Source organism: Centruroides sculpturatus, unplaced genomic scaffold (genome assembly GCF_000671375.1).
Source record: "Centruroides sculpturatus isolate CEXI.00-Female unplaced genomic scaffold, Cexi_2.0 scaffold225, whole genome shotgun sequence".
Taxonomy (NCBI): Eukaryota; Metazoa; Arthropoda; class Arachnida; order Scorpiones; family Buthidae; genus Centruroides; species Centruroides sculpturatus.
The window spans coordinates 289,720-308,854 of NW_019384500.1; the positions used below are offsets into that span (position 1 = coordinate 289,720).

The following is a 19,135-nucleotide window of genomic DNA, read 5'->3' on the forward strand; positions in this document are numbered from 1 at the left end:
GTATACAGTTAGGGTATGCTATGAGAATGCACACTAAGAAGAGATTTTTGGAAATTCCCTCCTGTGAGGGAGAGGATTAAGGGTTAAAGATTACCCTGAAGAACTCTGCTTCTACTGTACTATTTTAGATGTGGTTTTTTGCATATTTTGTGGGAAATTGAACATATTTTTTGACCATCTAAAAATTCTCTAATTTGCCTTGGAAGAGAAGGGCCCAATTCTTGTACACAATGAAAATGGGTAAGATCAGCTATGTAACATAACCTTCATAGTTATGCAAACCAAATTCTATAATATAATGCAATAGAAGGGTTGAAGTATGAAATTAGCTAATTTTAATATTTCTTATTTCTTGCTCAGGCAATGCTGGGCTTACCTGCTAGTTTTACAATAATCCTGTTCAAGATTAACATATGTAATACAACATAGTAATTTTACTAATGAATAAAAGTTTCTTTTTCTAATAGTGAGACTAGTAATCTTTATCATAATTATCTGCAATAAATAGAGACCAAGATTAAAATGATTCACTTCATTCACCTATTTAACAATGCATTTTGGATTAGTATTATCTAATCCTTCTTCATTCTTATGGCTCCAGTGTCCAAATTGTTTAATTTTATTCTGTTTATTGCAGATAATTATGAAAGATTTGATAAAGATCACTAGTCTCACTATTAGAAGAAGAAACTTTTACTCATTGTTATATCTGTTCCATTTTAATAATTTTAATTAAACAATTTATGAATTTTACAAATGTTTTTGTCTGTAACAGACATCTTCAGGTAAAATTCATAGAAAATAGAACAAACAAAAACTGTGCTGGTTTCAGGTGTTGGTCTTCATTTACATGAATTCTTCCAGTTTTTGAAAAGTAATTGAATAAATGATGTAAAAAATGTTTTTGATTTATATGATTAAATTCATTAAGGGATGAAAAGAGGCTTCAATAATGATACCATATGATTTCTTTTTATTTTTGTAATTTTTTTATCTGAAATGGCTGTGGCTATCTATTTCATTTGAGTTTGGTTATCTGAGGTAGCATCAGTCCATATTACCTTGGCTAATCAAGGTTCTACTGTATCATTAATTTATATAATTTGAATAAATATTTGATATTTATGTAAATCTGACACATTATTATATATCTTTAGAATTTCTGTCATTGGCCAGAAGAGTCATTTGAAGAAATGGATAGTACTTTAGCTGTTCAACAGGTATTTATTTTTTAATAATCATGTAATAATGAAAATAGACCATCTAGTTTAAATTGTACTTTTATGAATAAATATTATATGAAATTATATGCTAGCCAAATTTTAAGAGATGTTAAATTTAAAACTTTTATGAAATATTATTATTAAACATTGGAACTTGCACTTACATAAAATACAGGTGAAAGCAGTAAAGAAATGACTTAAAAATTAAAAAATTCTTTTAACGTATTCGATGTTGAATATTTTCTCTGTCGCATGTCGCTCCACGTTGAATATTTTTTGATGTTAAGCCTAACGCGATCACACATTTTAGAAAAATAATAATTGTGGCTATCGTATTATTCCAAATTACTTTATATTTCTTACACACAAAATAGACATATTAGGAAATGTAAAAAAACAAAAAATTTTATTTTAAAAGTTAATTTTAGTGTGATATATCTTGAAACAAGGTACAACACACAGTGGAACATTATACTGTACACATTGATAACATGATTCTGCATGTTTTTTGTTAGCCGAACATACTTTACATACTCTGGATGGATGCTTTTTTTTTTTCTCTGTAGGTGGTACGAGACTAGGAAAATGCCGTTTGGATAAACGTAACGGATTTTCATGTGATGGTCGACCACGGTGGGCTAGGTGTCTGCTTGTGTGATACTTCTCTATCACTTCTCTGATTACAGATATACAAAACGAAAATCTAGAAATGATATTTGTTTTTTTGTATTTTTCGATACAAAATACAAGCATTATATAATGTAATATCCATCATATGAAAAAACACTTTTTTGTACCATTTTACTGTTTTTCTCATGCACGGATAATTGTGTATTACTCCATCACAGAGATCAATACCATCCATATTGCAATTATAATCCAAAATACAATTTGGTTTCCTTATAACTTCCCCAGATCTGTCACGTTTACCTGAATCAGAGAACTCATTGTCACTCATCGTACTTAGAATTGCCACATCTCTTTTGTCTTTCCAGCAGAACACAGACAATTCATCTTTCTGACAGGTGATAAATTCCCCTTCTTTTAATTTATGATCAAGAAAATTACGTGGCATTCCTATCCCATTTTTATTTACAGTTCCACATACATAAGTTTTTTTTTGTCTAGAAGCGTTTTCGCTAAGGTCGGTGAGGCTATCTAAAAATACCTTGTGATATTTACCCAACAACGGTTCTAATAAGGTTAGCACAACTTTCTCTCTCTGCCCACCTTCAAAATTTCCGTATTCAGTAATAGCTCCAGTGTAAACTATAAAGTCCCAAACATATCATTTGTGAGTCACAAATTTCAAAGCTTTTCACTCCAAAACGAGCACGCTTGTTCGGTATGTATTGCCTAAATCCCAATCTCCCTTTCCATAGCATAAGACTTTCGTCTACACAGATATTTTCCTCTGGGAGATATGCATTTTTGAACTTGTGGTGTAAATGATCGATAATACTGTGTAATTTATGCAGTTGATCATCACCACCTGAAGCTTGATTATTGTCTCTAAAATGCAGACAGGACAATAAAAGTTGAAAGCGGTTGCTCGACATCGCACTTGAAAAAAAAAGGGTGTCGAAAAAAGATCTTCGATTGTAAAATACATGCTTAGGCATGGTTTTCTAATTATGCTTGTGACCATTATAAGTCCTAGAAATTCTCTAATTTCTGAATTTGTCATTGGTTTCCAGTTTTTTATCTGACTATTCTTTCGTAAATCGTCACAGTTTAGCAAACTATCACCATACCTGTTCGTTTCTGAAACAATCTTGTCGACGAGTTCATCATTGAAAAATATACTGAAACAGTCAAACGGTGTAGCATCACTCCGTAGATTACATAATATTCCTGATGGTCCCGTAAAACTGTTCACTTGAGGATGTCTGAAATTTGTACAAATCCATAAATCGCAGACATTTAACAGTATTACTTCGAGTACTGTCATGTGATCTGCCTCTATATCCACTCGTAGATGGTAAATCAGGATCAAAATCACCACTGTCATCACTTACATTTTGATCTGGTATGTAAACATCGTTGCTGTCTGAAAATTCAGATTCATCAGAACCTAAAATGAGTAAATATTCGATAACTTCTGACTTATTTAGAGCACTGTGTCTACTACTTGCTGCCAAGTCGAAAGACAGAGAAGAAGTGGTTTGATTTTCTTTGTGATTTCTAACAAAGAACAATGCCTAGAATTTTGATAACCTGCTGAGCAAAAACTAGATAACATAGCGGTTCTTCTGATATGAGTCACTTATTTCATAACAACATACAAGTAGCGTCATCTTATGTTTAAAAAACGTTCCGATGTAAACATGAAAATATTTGGGATCGCCCACGCAGGTCAACAAGGTCAACATGAATATTTTCGGGAACAACGTGCAACAGGTTAATCTATGATTTTGGGAATCTTGTATCCAGTTTCAAAAACAATTAAAATTCACTTTGTATTCTGATATTTAGTGTATCAAAAGCAAGAATGACAGCTAATTACCATTCATATCAAAAATAAAAATATAAGTCTGAATCTAAGACATATTACTTAGACACTATAAATTTTTCTTTCTTTGCTACAAAATTCTCAAAGCAAATTTCAGTTGAAATTGAATGATTGACTCTGAAACTCGTATCATTGGATAATATTATCAACATTAAAAATTTTAAATTTTTTTGAGGTTGCTTTCAGAATTTCAGAAGGCTTTCTCAGTAGCCACTTCTGTTAAGGCTAAGTACTATCATACAAGAAGCATCTTCAAATACACCATTAGTGAAGAGAATACACAAGCATGTACAGGTAGCCCTTGGTTTACGTCACAGTTCCGTTCCTACAAAATCTGGTGCAAATCGAATCAGCGTAAAATGAATCCATATTTACAGTGAGGTATAGGGTTAGGTTCTACATAAGTGAAAAATAAGCTAATCATTTTGTTTATTAATACAATATAATACAAAATACAAATAAATTTAATTTTTAAAATGTATTTTATCATAAAATAAAGTGAAAAATGTTTTTATTAAAAAATTTTAGTTTCGGATCTCTTACATTTTTTCATAAAAAAGTATCCATCTTTAATTGTTTACATTTTTGTTTTCTTTCATTAAGAATTTCGGAATATGGTCGAATGGATGCGATGATGCTCCTTTTTACATTTGCACTTCACTCCCAATTTGTCTAACTCACAAAGTTCATCTGTCAAACCTTCCATAGTTGAAGGGATACACTTTAGATTGGCTGTTTTCATAACTCTTGGAGTTTCTTCTTTGTCATTCTTCTGTAGCTCTATGTTTGGTCCACAGCTCATTCAAATCTAACGGTTTGTGGAATGTTCTCTATTGGTCTAGATCTGACTAATCCCAATGAGCCACGATTCTGCCACAACATGTGGTGTCATAGTGGACTCGTGTCTTGCTAGGATTGGTCAAATCTGGATCTGGACAAAATCTAGTCAAATCTAGCATAGGGAAAATCGGGGAATTACACAGCAAAGCGGCGAATTGTGTAGCGGCATTATTGTGAATTGGCGTAAATTGAACCGGGATAAACTGAGGGCTACCTGTACTTGTGTGTGCACAGTATGTCACTATCCTAGGCTATTTTCTTTTCTGATGTACACTTGGATTAAAAGTTGTCTAATATTTTAAACTTTAAACAAATGTTAGTTTAATTAATGTAAAATGAATTTCTACATTAATTAAACTAACATTTGTTTAAAGTTTAAAATATTAGACAACTTTTAATCCAAGTGTACATCAGAAAAGAAAATAGCCTAGGATAGTGACATACTGTGCACACACAAGTACAGGTAGCCAAACAAAATTTGTAAACACGTGGATAGGGACAGTGTATAAACACGTGGATATCGTTCGCCATCTTGAATACTGAACGCATGCGCCGAAATGTAAGCGGATTGCCGCTTGTGTGGTTGCGCTGCCGCGCGGCGAAGATGCGCTTGCGTCACCGCTTTTCCTTGCCGCGCCGCATGTGTGCATCCGGCTTTATGATGATTTCCAAACCACTACAGCATGGAACATTGTGGAGAGTAATGCAATAGTGAAGTGTTGAAAAAAGCATGGCCTTCGATTGACACTGAGTTGAAGTCTGCATCGAGTGATAGTGAGTTAGTCAATTCAGAATCATTTCCGAAAGCTTGCGAAACGTATCAACGAATGCTGTGTTCGTTGATACGTTCCACAAGCTTCCAGGAGCAGAAAAAGTTGAAGAGGACATCACTGTGAATGAGGAATATTGTGGAGTAGACCAACCAGGCTTTAATTAACATATGAAGAAAAAAGATGACGAAATTTTATGAAAAGTGTGCATGAAAGTGAAGAGGAAAAGAATACTATAGAGGCAGAGCGAACGAAGATTTCTCATACTGTTTGCGCCGAAGTTGCCATTTCCATACAGTACAAAATGCAACCACCGACACATGCATAACCGATGTAATGCCGGTAAAGCAATTACGTACCCTCGACGAGCATCTTCGTTAAACCTAACAAATTTCCGTAACATTTTTTGAAGTGATTACACTGAGTAGAAGATACAGCATTTTAGCTGTGCTGTATTGTATTTTAAATGTTTTGTTTTTACTGTATACAAATAGCCCACTTCTCTCTTATTTAGTTTTTAAATACATGTGTACTACAGACAGTAAACATGTAACATTAAATTTAATAAAAAATTAAACTGACGTCTTTTATCTCTAATCTGGCATCTTACTGTGCAAAGAGTGACCGAATTAGCAAGAGTCTACTGTATATGTTAATATCACTTTTTATTGATAAATATTCCGAAAAAAACAGAAAAACAGATTATTTGTGAATTGTCAAATGTGGGTAATTACGCCATTCGTGCGTTTATCATTACTAACGCATTTATTTTGTAACTTACTTCAAAGCTGGTTCAACGGTGGTTGATTGCGTACGACTGACCGCAGCTGACAAACAAGTTTTCTTTTGTCCTGAATGTGATAAATAAGTTCGTTCATGTAAAAGTTGTTCTCTTAGTTATATGTTTAATTTCTTAAACTGTAGTGATAAGAAAATTAAATATTTTAAAAATAGTTTACCGATATAAATTTGGAAAATTCTTTAGCTTGTTTTATTTCAACGTTTTTAACAGTAGCATAATCTTGTTTGTACTTCTCAAAAATCAAACTTTTAATTCCAAATAAAAACTTTGTATAGCGTATTTACCTGCGGTGCTTTATAAATACATCAAATTCCCGATTTTTGGATAAATGTATTCTGATGAAGTGCTCAAACATTTTTTATTTATTTATAAAACTCATTTTTACCACCGTCATAAAAGTTTTTAAAAAATTTAAAAAGCTTAAGGTGGCGTAATTACCTTAACAAAGTTATTGCTTTATTAGTTATTAAGCAAAGTTATTAAAACAAATATTTTTTTGCAAATTAGAATAGGTTATATTTGATCTTATATATTAAAGTATCTTTAATGTAACTTAATCCAAAATTAAATTACATTAAACATATTTTAATTTAAAATTGTGTGATTCTCTTCCCTCGATATAACAAGTCCTAGATCCAAAATTAGACCTAACATTCAAAAAAATCTTTGGTACTGAAAAAAAATAAGAAAATCTTTATCCACTTTTTAAATGATATCCTGGGCTTTACTGGTGTTTGTGTCCAATGTCCAAAGTGGATAAAAGCATAATATATGTAATTAAGAAGTACGTTTCAAAATTGATAATATATGTTTAAAATATATTCATCTAAATATTATCTTACGGGAATTTGCATATTTAAAAAGAAAGGATATTTATACTTGTCCTGATAACAGAGTCAAGCTGGTCATCTATTTAACTCTGTTGTAAAGAGAATATTGAATTGAAATCACATGACTTCCAGTCTAGACCAGAAGTTTGTATAAAGTTAATGAGGGCCTTCTGCCTCTAATCTTTTTCTATCTGGTTGACTTTCATCTATCTAATGTTCAGTGCCGTGCTGTCATTGGAAACGATGGAAGCGCCACTTGCCTTGCATTTTCTAAAAAAATAAATACATATTGCGCAATTATTTTCATATTTTAACATATTTTGGATTAATTAAAATTAATATTTTATTATAACCACATTATGTATCTTGTTACAAATTTCTATACATGTAAAAAAACGATAAGATTACTATTGTATATTTAAATATCAGTAGTGGAATGGAAGCGCTGTATTGTTGAAACCAGGTCAGCTTCCAAACAGCCAGATTATACTCATTCGTGCATGCATTTTACAGAGCATCAACCTCATGCAGTTTAGCTGGTGGAAGCTACACACATGTAATGCTTCCAATGATTCTATCCTGGACCGGTTCTGGGCTGTTAGTTGCCTGCCTGCTAGATATTTGGCCGCCCTCGTCCCATTATGTGAATTGCAAGTATATTTATAACTTAACCCAATTGATAGGAGTTTACTGGTATGTTTTTATGATAGTTCTGTATAGTTGACAAGAGTTTAAAAAATCTTTTAAAATATTTGATAGTTTTATTCTGCTTTCCCGTCTTATATTACTTATGGATTTCAATGTTAAACCAGTGATATTACAATTTTGTATGTCCCATCTATAAGGGGATGTAGAAAAACGTGTACAATTCTTGCACAATGTTAAAAAATTAACTGTTACTTTGGTAGCATCATTTACAACTAAATTTAATGAATGAGAGAGATGCACGAGGTACAGAAAAAGTTCTAGAACTTATTTTCCTTAAATTTACAATTTATGTATCCGTTGTCATAAAAATTTGTCTTTCCACTTTTTTCCCAAGACTACAAATATTCGAGTACAAAGTAACCAGTTTTGACTTATCTCTACTGAAGTAGTAGTTGAATAATTAAGAGATTAGGGAATTAGGGACAAAATAAAACCCTCATGAAAGAGTTGGAATATTATTTAAAAGCTTAGCCGACCCAATCTCTAGCCCGAGTACAGTGGGGACTGATTTCTTCGTAACATTAGACGTAATAAAGACAGAAATTTTTTCCGTTCAATGAGAGTGACCGAAAAGTTGTAAATTTTGGAAATTTCTGTGGACACCTGGTCCTAAAACAAATTAGTTAGAAAACAAATGACTATTAAGTTTAACAAATTTAGATTTTTACAGCTCTGGTGAGAAATGTTTAAAATCTACAACACCTCTTCGTGTCCTTTGAGATATACTAGTGATGGGACAAAAGAGGTATTTGACATTGACCAGTATTGGCACCCTGGGGATTCGTCAGTTCGCGTGTATGCACGCACTGCAACCATCTCTGATTCCATCCATTAGCCACTCATAGGGAGCTATTTGACTAACAAGGGGACCTTACAGTCTTGGAAATTCAGTTCGGGATGAGACTTTGCAGGTTAGTAGTATACCTCAAGGGTGTCCACCCAGAAGAAATTTAAAGTGCACTAGCCAGAAGATTCCGAGAAAAAGGGCTCTAAAGTTTTAAGTGCAGCTCATATACTATTCAATTTTACACTATGGCAGCAGAGCGAAATAGTTGAGTCTGTAGCAAACTTGTTTGCATGTGGGCAATCTTGATTTGATCCTACTGTTAGCTAACTTTTTTTTTTTAATTGTTTTAAAAATTATAACAACTTTTAATGACCTAATATTAAAGTTAATGACCTAAAAATATTATCAATTAAATTACAAATAATTTTATTTTATTTATGAAATGACTGTTACAGTTAATTAATATGTGAATTAAAGATANTGGTTATTAGTTAATGTTAGTATAAGATAGCAGTCTGTCTACCTTCAGAATAAATTTTACATAGTTGACCCTCTCAAATTAATCCACGTTTGTTCTCAGGACAGATATGGGGTGACAATTAGAAATATCAACAAAAGGATCTATCTAACTCTTCTCAAGATTAAGGAATGACAGACAGACAGATGATAATGGAAATTTATAAGTCTACAATTTTTAAAAATTGCAGCTTAATAAATAATAATAGAGAGATTGAGGTGCACATATACAGCCCAAAATGTGAATGGCGGACGGATGAGCACTCCCATCTGGCAATTCTATGCGGTCAATAATGGCATTTGCTACATCTTGAACGGCGAGTAGACGATTGGCTTAAACTTCATTTTTTTTGTGTTTGGGGTTAAAATTATGACCTATTTTATTAAAATAATGATTATTTAAGCATTTATGAATAATATTGTAAAGAAACAGACAATTTTAATACAGAAATTATTTAATTTTTTAGCAATTGGTGTGAAGTGCCTATAGAATTTATATATATATATTTGTCTTCATAATAGGCTATCTTAAGGTAGGTTTGTTCTTCCATGGCATCTTCTACCATTAACAGTGTAATACATTTGTAAATTTTTTAAAAATTAATTTTTTGAGTTGCTTTCAAATTTACATAAGCCACTACTTCCCTCGACAAAAGTATGAGATAGTCCTATCGTTCGATTGTATGGTAGGAGACACAACACCAATTAAAAATAATTATTTAATGATTAAACATCCTATAAATACTTTTAAACTGTTTAATTTGTTTATTCACCTTTGCTGGTAACCCTCAATGTTAAATGTATCTGCCATTTTTTCAACAAATTTCCCATGAGTCAATGTGCGATGTTCACTGAGTCACGTGATGTTGTGAATGTGCACCGCAACATCTTTTACTTGGTCTTAAAATGTGAAATGCGTACTTCTGCTTGCTATACAAGTTTAATGTTTGTACTTGTGTCTTAACCTCTCTAATGTTTGTATTACATGTAGACTATTATTTAATTTAATTAGCCTTGTTACAGCCCAATAAATAATCTAGCAATTTGTCTGGCATTAGTAATTGAATTGGGTTAATGTATATATTATTGCTATGAAACACTTCAGAAACAAAAATTAATCATTCTGTTATCCAAGGGTTGAGATCCTAGTATTGGATAATGTTTTGTAAATACCCCACCTTCTTGTAATGTGTTGTAATGATTACTTGCATACTCACTCATCCATGTCTACATTATGTAATTTATGGACAATTTATGTTTATAAAAAGAATAATTTTAGAATAATTGTGTTGATTGGCTGTGCGCAAGAAAGATACTTGGGATAAAATTATAAAATGTAAAATTTTAATTAAAAAATTACTTTAAAAATTAAAAAATAAATTTTAAAGGGAAAAATAGAATAGCCCTGTAACAGAACTGGATATACTGCCCTTCTTATTGTTCAGAATGGAAATCATTTTTGTCATTATCATAAAGTACTCAGTAAATCACCAAACATATAAATAACACCTTATCTTTGCCAAGAAATATATTTATTTCAAAAACAAACATTTCAGCCTTATTTACAGGCCATCATCAGGTTAGAACAAAATTGGAATTAAAGCATTCCATTAATAGAATACGAAATTCAGATTAAAAAATTAAATAAGCAACAGAAAAACAAATAAAATAAATAATGAAAATATGTACATAGAAGTATTAAGAAATACAATTATTAACATCTTTAATAAAATTACTATTTTAACTGGTTAGAGTTCTTAGTAAATTTTTTAATCATAAACTTCCATGCAGAAGGAAGACTTTCGGCATCCCTTGTATTCAAACAGCCTTCCTTTAGTTTACTCCTATAAATCTGAATCTTTTCAGCGGTCATCGCCAAAGATGGGGAACATAAAGGTTCGATGATGGCTGCCTCATTCCATTTGACTACAGAGCCTTGTGTTTGTGCCATTTGGAACAAAATTGTTGCATTAGATTCCTTTCTGATATTATAACTATGTTCCTTGAGTTTAAGTCCCAAACTCCTGGTGGATACTCCAATGTAGTCTTTTTTAATATCCAATTGCATATTCTCATAAGGAATTCTATAAACTTCTGCTTTCTCCTCTGACTTTATACTATCTTTATCATTTCTGAGGATTTTGTATAAATTTGGAGCCATATTTATAAGCATTCTCTAATCTTTTCTGTCAGCAACCTCTTTCATAATGTTATTCATGCTTTCATTATAGGTAAATTTCACAACTCCAGTGGGAACACTTTTAAACAGCCTTTTCTTGATGTTTGCGTCATACTTCTTAACCATTCTTAGAATTGCGCTTTTTTGGTAACCCAGGGACTAGGCCACTCTCATTATTCTATCTATTTCTTTAATCTTGTCTTGGATTCTGTCACAATACAAAAATGCCCTTCTTATTATTCTTATTAAAGCTCAGAAAGCTGCAATTTTATATTTATATGGATCTTTGAATTGGGAGGGAATATACAATGGGCTATGGGATGGTTTAATAAAAATGCTAGTGGATAAATGGCCTTTTCTGAACTTGATACTGATGTTTAGAAAATGCACATCCAAGGAACTCTTCTGTTCCAATCTTAAACTAAGGCCATCATTATTATTATTGATCTTAACCATAAAATCCTTAATCCTGCTGTTATTTTTCCATATTATAAGTAGGTCATCAACATATCTGCTAAAATAAATGATATCCGCCTTGAAATTGTGAAGAATTCTTCTTTCTAGCCACCTAACTACCAATTCGCACAGGATCCCTGAGAGTGGGCTTCCCATAGGGACTTCTCTTCTCTGCCTGTAGACCTGCCCATTAAAAGCTAAACAAGATTCATGGCACACCAATCTAGCCAGTCCCTCTACTTCGTTGGTGTAACTATACGTTATACAGCAAGAACTCAGAGTTGCTTAGTTACACCAATGAAGTAGAAGAACTGGCTAGATTGGTGTGCCATGAATCTTGTTTAGCTTTTAATGGGCAGGGTCCCAAGAAGGTTTGCTTCAGGAAATTTACTTGACTCCATTCGTTAACTCTGGATGGAAGGTGTAGATGGGACTTTGATCTTGTGCTCATTTTACCCCATTGTTGTCTAGTCTATGACGTCTTAGAATTTTAATGACCTGACATGATGTCCCCTTTTATAGTTAACCTCTCCCCTCTTCAAGATTTTCTACGTTCTAATTATTTGTATATGAGTGCCTCGTCAAAGGTTTATCTCTACTCGAGGATGCTGGTTTACATTTATTGCGTCATGTTTTACATTAATAGTATTTTTTTCATGTCTCAGTTTCATATGACAAGAACAACTGAATCCGATCTTTGATCGGTTTTAACAATGGAGGTTTTTTTTCTCTCTAGTTTTGTTTTAATAAATTTCTGATATAAATATAATTTCAACCTGTTTTTTGGGACCTCACAGGCTCCCTGCCCTTTTAAAATGTGGCTTTGAGGTTAGTGACATTTTATCAGACAGCCTAGGCTGTCAGCTCCACTCCTTAAATCATGGTTTTTGGATACTGGTGATTTAACGTCACGATCAACTACAAAATGACACATCTTTATTACAGTTGGCCTGGTACTTCACATGTTCTCGCATCTCATCAATATGCACACAAATTAGCATATTAAGTGGGTCAACATGCATGGAACAAAATATCCTTGTGACAGATAAATCGTTTTTCTTTCTCTCTTTTTTTTTTTTTTTATTGTTTCCATGGCTACATTTCAATTTGATGACTGTCTGAATATGTTATTTGTTCACCCGCATTTCCCACATGATTCATAAGCTTTTGTTTACATTTGCTTTAATTTAATTTACAAATTGGTTGTCAAGTAAAACATATTGTTTAAAGTCAAAAATAGGTTTAATACTATATATGTAAAAGAAAAAAAAGGAATACAAATTTGGGTTTAATGCATAAAACACATACAGTAATTTTCTTTCTCTCTCTCTCTCTCTTTTCTTCTCTTTTTAATTTTCAGGGTGCCTTTCTGATGGGGGGGTCCTCTACTTTGTCTATTAGTGCAGCTGGTTTCGGCTTCTCACTCTTCCCAACATATGATACCATTGCTCCTGTTTCCTGCAAAAATCCTCTGTGATCTTTCCCATGATTCTCGATCTCACCCCATCCCTTGGCGGGTTTGAGATGGAAAAGGTCTATGGGCTACTGATCTTGAAGGTCTAGATCCTTTGCGGTCCCCAATATCTGGTCTGGGTGGAGATGAGTCTTTCGTTTCCTGGAGGCATTGAACCCTCTCAGCAGCAAAGGTCACGGCTTCATCAACCTCTTGCTGTAGGTCTGATGGAATGTCTATTTCCTGGGGCAAGATGAGCAGTTTGGAAGTTTGGGATACTTTACGTTAGGGGATCTCAGGATTTGCTGAATGGTGTGTCAAACAGGTGCAGGTTTTTGGGACCTCAAAATTACAATACCAACTCCATTCCTCCTTCTCTCATTCATTCCACTCACAAACAGCTTGTACTCTTCATCAAGCTCTTTAGCTTTGTTTCCTTTCCATCTTGTCTCTCTTGCAGACTCAAAATGTTCACTCTCCTTTTTTGCATGATATCAACTAACTCTCTACTCTTCCCATTCAATGTTCTGATGTTTAAAGTACCTATTCTTACACTTGTGTTCTTCTTCCTCTTCTCTTTCTGGACTACTTCTTTAGCTGAAGTTGGACCCAGGTCGGTAGCCCAAGTTCATTTGACGCGGTTTTTGGGTGACATGACTGTGCGTTGCTTGCGGGGTATGCCCTAGTCAAGTTGTAACTTACTTGTAACCTAGCAGATGTTCGTTCCATGTAGTTTTGGTAGGGGTTTTACAGCTGGATGCTCTTCCTGATGTCAACCCTCCTTTATCCAGCTTGGGACTGATAGCTGTATCATGGAGCTATTCAATCCACTCAATGATAGACACAGGTAGAGTTCAAAAACACGCAAAATATACTATGACAGAACCATAATCACAAACAAAACAGTTCATCACAATAGACCTGACATCACTCTCATTTACAAATACAGTTAGAATGCTTATATAATAGACATCTCTGTTCCAAACACCCATAACATAAAAAAATGCTCACACTGAAAACATCAACAATTACAATCCACTCGCTTAAGAAATAAGACAGATGTGGACAATGGATAAGGTATTTATTGTACCTGTTGTCCTCTCTTCTACTGCTGTCATACCACATACACTACACAAAAGTCTAGAAACATTTTCTATAAACAATACCTTATATACATTGCACTACAGAAAGCTACAATATTGAATGCATCACATTGAGAGGAAGTTTCTAGATGTTAACACACAAACTAATAACACTGCTTAATGTTACTTGTTTGAGTAACTATGCTTGACTTTAGCCCAACATATTATTGGCACCAGTATCAGCTGAGCATGACATTTTAGTAATAATAATAAAGATACAACACTCACAAATGACACATGCAGAAAATGCCACATCATGCTAGAAACTACACAACACATCCCTTCTGGTTGTAAGCTCTTGGCACAGATAGATTATTTACACAGACAAAATCAAGTAGAAAATGTAATACATCAAGAGCTTGCAAAGAAACACAAAGAAATTATTAGACATTCACGAACCATACTACAAATACATTCCACAGACAGTATTGGAAAACAACATGCACAAAATGTATTATGACAGAGCCATAATCACAGATAAAATAATTTACCAAAACAGACCAGAGATCACACTCATTGACACAATAAAATCACATACATTATAGACATATCTGTTCCAAACACTCACAATGTACAAAACACATACACTGAAAAATCAGCAAGTACACAGAACTCACCCAGGAAATAAGGCATCTGTGGAGGATAGATAGGGTACTTATTGTACCTGTCATTCTCTCCTCTACAGCTGTCATACCACACATGCTACACAAAAACCTGGGAACATTACAATTGATAAGAAATACATACATCACACTACAGAAGGCCACTGTATTGAATACATGTCATATTGTTAGGAAATTCCTGAATACAGACACACACACTGATAGATTTATTTAATTTTTGTTTTGTTTTGATTACTATATCTTGACTCTGGTTTGTCATAGTACACAGCCACCAGTGTCAACTGTGTATAACTCACTAAACCCAGCATAATAATAAAAATTAGGAATTGAAATCAAATCTAAAACAAAGCCAAATTCAACACTAAAATGGAAAGTTCGACTGTAATAAAAAGTAAGAAAGCTACGATCTGATGCCAGCAATCTAAAAAACATGAAAGAAAAATATTAAAAAATGAAAAGATCAAAAACTATCTGATAAAAAATAATACTGGCTGGATATGAGGAAAATTAATGAAACGTTAGAAATTGTTAAGCAACATATAACAAGAACTGCAAGAAAAATTGAAAGGTATGAAGCAAGAATCATCCAGTACAAGCAAAATCAACTGTTTCAGTCAGATCAAAGATGGTTCTATCAAAGCCTGGGCAGAAGCAGAAAAAATAAAATTGAAAGGTTTAAGAAGGATGAAACCATCAAGTTTTGGAAAGATCTTTGGAGAAAAAAAGTTGTTATAGTCATGATGCAGGATGCATAAAAATCAATTGATAGAAATGGTCATAACAGCAGAAATGACAAGAAATCAGATGAAAAGAATCAAAAACTGGACATCACCAGGAAAAGATCAATTGCATAGATTCTGGTTAAAAACATTTCACAAGTGTGCATGCAACCAAAGCTATAATGTTTAATGAAATGCTACAAAATGAAGAAATTAGTAACTGGTTAATCAAATGTAAGTAGTAGGCGATCACATCCAAAATGCTTAGTCTTGCTTTTGTACTCCTTTTAAAATCTGGATCATTCACTACAATTTGATCAATGATTTCAGTTATCGTTATCTTTTTCCAAACTTTTACTAAGGAAATCTGTATCAAGATTTTTGGGTTCTTTGTTTTCAGAATCACTATTTTCTAGTTCGATGTGAATTCCTTGTTCTCTAAGGTTGTCGTTGGTAAGGCTCTCATCAGAAACTTCAATATCCTGCTTATCTACATCTCCTAATTCTGCTGTATCGATTAGGTTGACAATTTGGTCAACAGTAGGCTATTCTTGTTGAGAATCTTTGGATATCTCTGGCCAAATCTTCTTCCATACTCCATTCATGCATTTATCAGTTAATTTTTGCCAAGCAAAGCTGATATTGCTTATGGCATCCATGATGATATATTTTTTACAAAATTACACCAAACAAATGTAGATTTAAGGAAAGTACAGTGCTACAACAAATTGCCACCTTTTGCTGATTGGTTTGTGTTTGAGAATAATTGTATTATATATGTATCAATGAAATGCTGCAATAATTTGAATCAGTGTAAATTTTGTGTTTTTTTTAGTTTTCAAGCAGACTGTGTTATTTTGAATTAGCATTAATCGAGGAAGCACTAAACGAGGCCTTACTGTATTGTTAGTAAGCAGTATATGCTAGTTATGAGGTTAGGCTGTTTTGCTTTTTTTGTCTTAACATACAGTGTATAGCAGAAATACCATTCTGATGGTTGTTTTCTCCTTTCTGGATACTACTATTGGTGATTTGGCTGTTAGAAAGTCACCTGTGCTTTTATCATCACACTGTTGTTTTCACTTGTACTAACAAGGGATACTGTCCTTATGTCCCTACTGATTTTGATGAATTTTGCCCAAAGGTAGTGTTTCATATGGTAAAAGTCATCCAAACTATTTCATTCTATGGACCATAATAAGCAAGTTATGACTAATTGAATATGGAACTATTATTCATGATGGATGGATGGATGGATGTGTAATATATAGTTTGGTCATACATGTGCTGATCTGCGTGAGAAGAGAAGAGCAGTAATAGAAGGTCGATGGTGTATTTGTTAGCAATGCCATGATATTGTATCACTCATTAACATACCAATGCATTTGTTATTTAGAGAGAGAGAGAGAGTATTTTAATATCAACTATGATTAAAATTTTAAGTATCATGAATCTATCAAATCATTAAATATCTTAATAAAATTTTTGAGTATATGTAATAATTTCAGTCTACTAGAGTTTAATTTAAGGTATCTACCAAGATCTTATTGTTAACACACTTTCTTCTCCATTTCATTCTTTTAAAAATATTGTTTTTATCACAGCGCTAGCACCTTCATGTTCATCGTGTTTATTACACATGTTCTTAAATACAGTAAATGCTTGCTAACTCTGACTAATAGGGGTTAAAGTTTGTTGAAATTTATGAAAATCTGAATTAGTGGGCTGCTTTCTCTGACAGCATGGAAAACGAGAAGGTGGATATACAGTATAGTAATTTATTATGATCAGTTCTATATAGAAGTTTTACCAAGCTTTAGTAATTTATAGTGCAAAATTTATTACAGGAAATGAGCTCAAAAATTTCATGATCACAATCTCTAGCAATGTACAATCTTTAGTAACTTATTGACTATTAATATAATGCATATCACAAAGATTTTCAGATATTGAAAACACTTGACAATAGAAAAATTATAATTAAGAAATTAAATTAAATTACAATTTTTCAAATAAACATGTCTGAGTTGTGCAAAGTCCAAGTTAGCTGGGGTTTACTGTATTTATATTTAAGATTAAGGATGCATGCTTTCAAAGTATTCTTGTTAGTTCAGTGATGTTTAAGATAAATGAAAATAGTTTATTTATTTAACTGATGAATTCATAAACCAAAAACATTTCTAAGATTATTTTATTGTTCAATTTTTATTGAAACTTTTCAATTGTAGTGGAAACATGCAAATAAACAGGAAATATGCATCACAGCATTTTAAAATTATAAAAAAATTGCATACTTTCATTCATCATTAAATTTAATAATTAGCATTCATCATTATGTCTAATACTTAATGTTTGCATTAATATTTACTAAATATTGTATATAATATTGATCAATCGAAACCATTCAAAACTCTTGTTATTATGAGAATCATATTTTATAAATTTTATATGCAATTTATTCTATTCATATTATTATTAAAATCTCTTATTTTTTTTATTTCATTTCTCTACATAAAACTGAAAATAAGCATATAAACCAATAGTTCTTATAATCAATTCATACACTTGTTTTTAACATTTACCATTAAATTCATATTTCTTTCATTTTGTTGATATTAATAGTTTTAGAACTCTTAAATTCTTGACATTTTGTTTGGAATTCTTTTAGATGCATATGTATTCTATAATAATAATAATGAAATATTTTAATTAATTTCTTGAACAAAAACAAATTTTCATTTATTATATTTACAGTATTTTTTTTTACAATGATTCAAAAAGATTATCGTAAAAAAATTCCATTTACTTAATAAAATAGTAGGCTTGATTTAAATTATAGATATTGATATATGTGAACTTGCATACAGCTAATACAAAACATAATAAATAATAATAATATTTTACTTTGTTAACTAGGATGTAAATTATGTATTTTTTTAAAAAAATGTTATTTTCTTTATCATCATCACATTTAACTTGTCTAGTTTTTATGATTGTAGATTAAACGGGTATTAAAGTATAATTTCAATGAAAATGGTTAAGGATATTTTTAAAAAATTAAAAATTTGAAAAAACTAAATCGTCTTCCCTTCCATTATATCCAATCATCAGGAACAAATGTTAGTCCTCCTTTGCAGAGACAACCTTTTATTGAAGGCTACACCTCTGCAAAATTATGTAAAACAATTAAGATGTTCACTGATGATAAGCCAATTGAAAATATATATAATTTCAGCTGGTTGTCTCTGCAAAGAAACTGTGTTTGTTCCTGATGATTGGACATGATGGAAAAGAAGACAACTTAGTTTCTTTGAGTTTATAATTTTTTATAAAAATATAACTTGGAAAATTTTAAAGTTCAAGAATAGTTCAATAAATTTAAGAAAGCATTTATTAGATTGTATTAGAATTAATAATAATTTCTATAATTCAATTAACTTCTTTCTATAATAATTCATTTATAGCATGTCATAACATAGATGATGTGATATAAACTGTTTATTTTTGATGCTTATTCAAATTTGAAGGCAATGACCTAATCAATATTTGGAAGACTTGCCTGAAATTCTGGTTTA

General features: G+C 32.0%; 1 protein-coding gene across 1 annotated transcript in view; it reads left to right on the forward strand.

Annotated features, from left to right (window-relative positions):
* The window catches only part of LOC111622021 (MOB-like protein phocein), a 71,047-nt gene that overhangs the window by 12,973 nt on the left and 38,939 nt on the right, over window positions 1-19,135 (forward strand). The window contains exon 2 of the mRNA XM_023364321.1: window positions 1,158-1,226. Within this exon, the coding sequence (XP_023220089.1) occupies window positions 1,158-1,226 (69 nt within the window). The remainder of the gene's footprint in view (window positions 1-1,157; window positions 1,227-19,135) is intronic.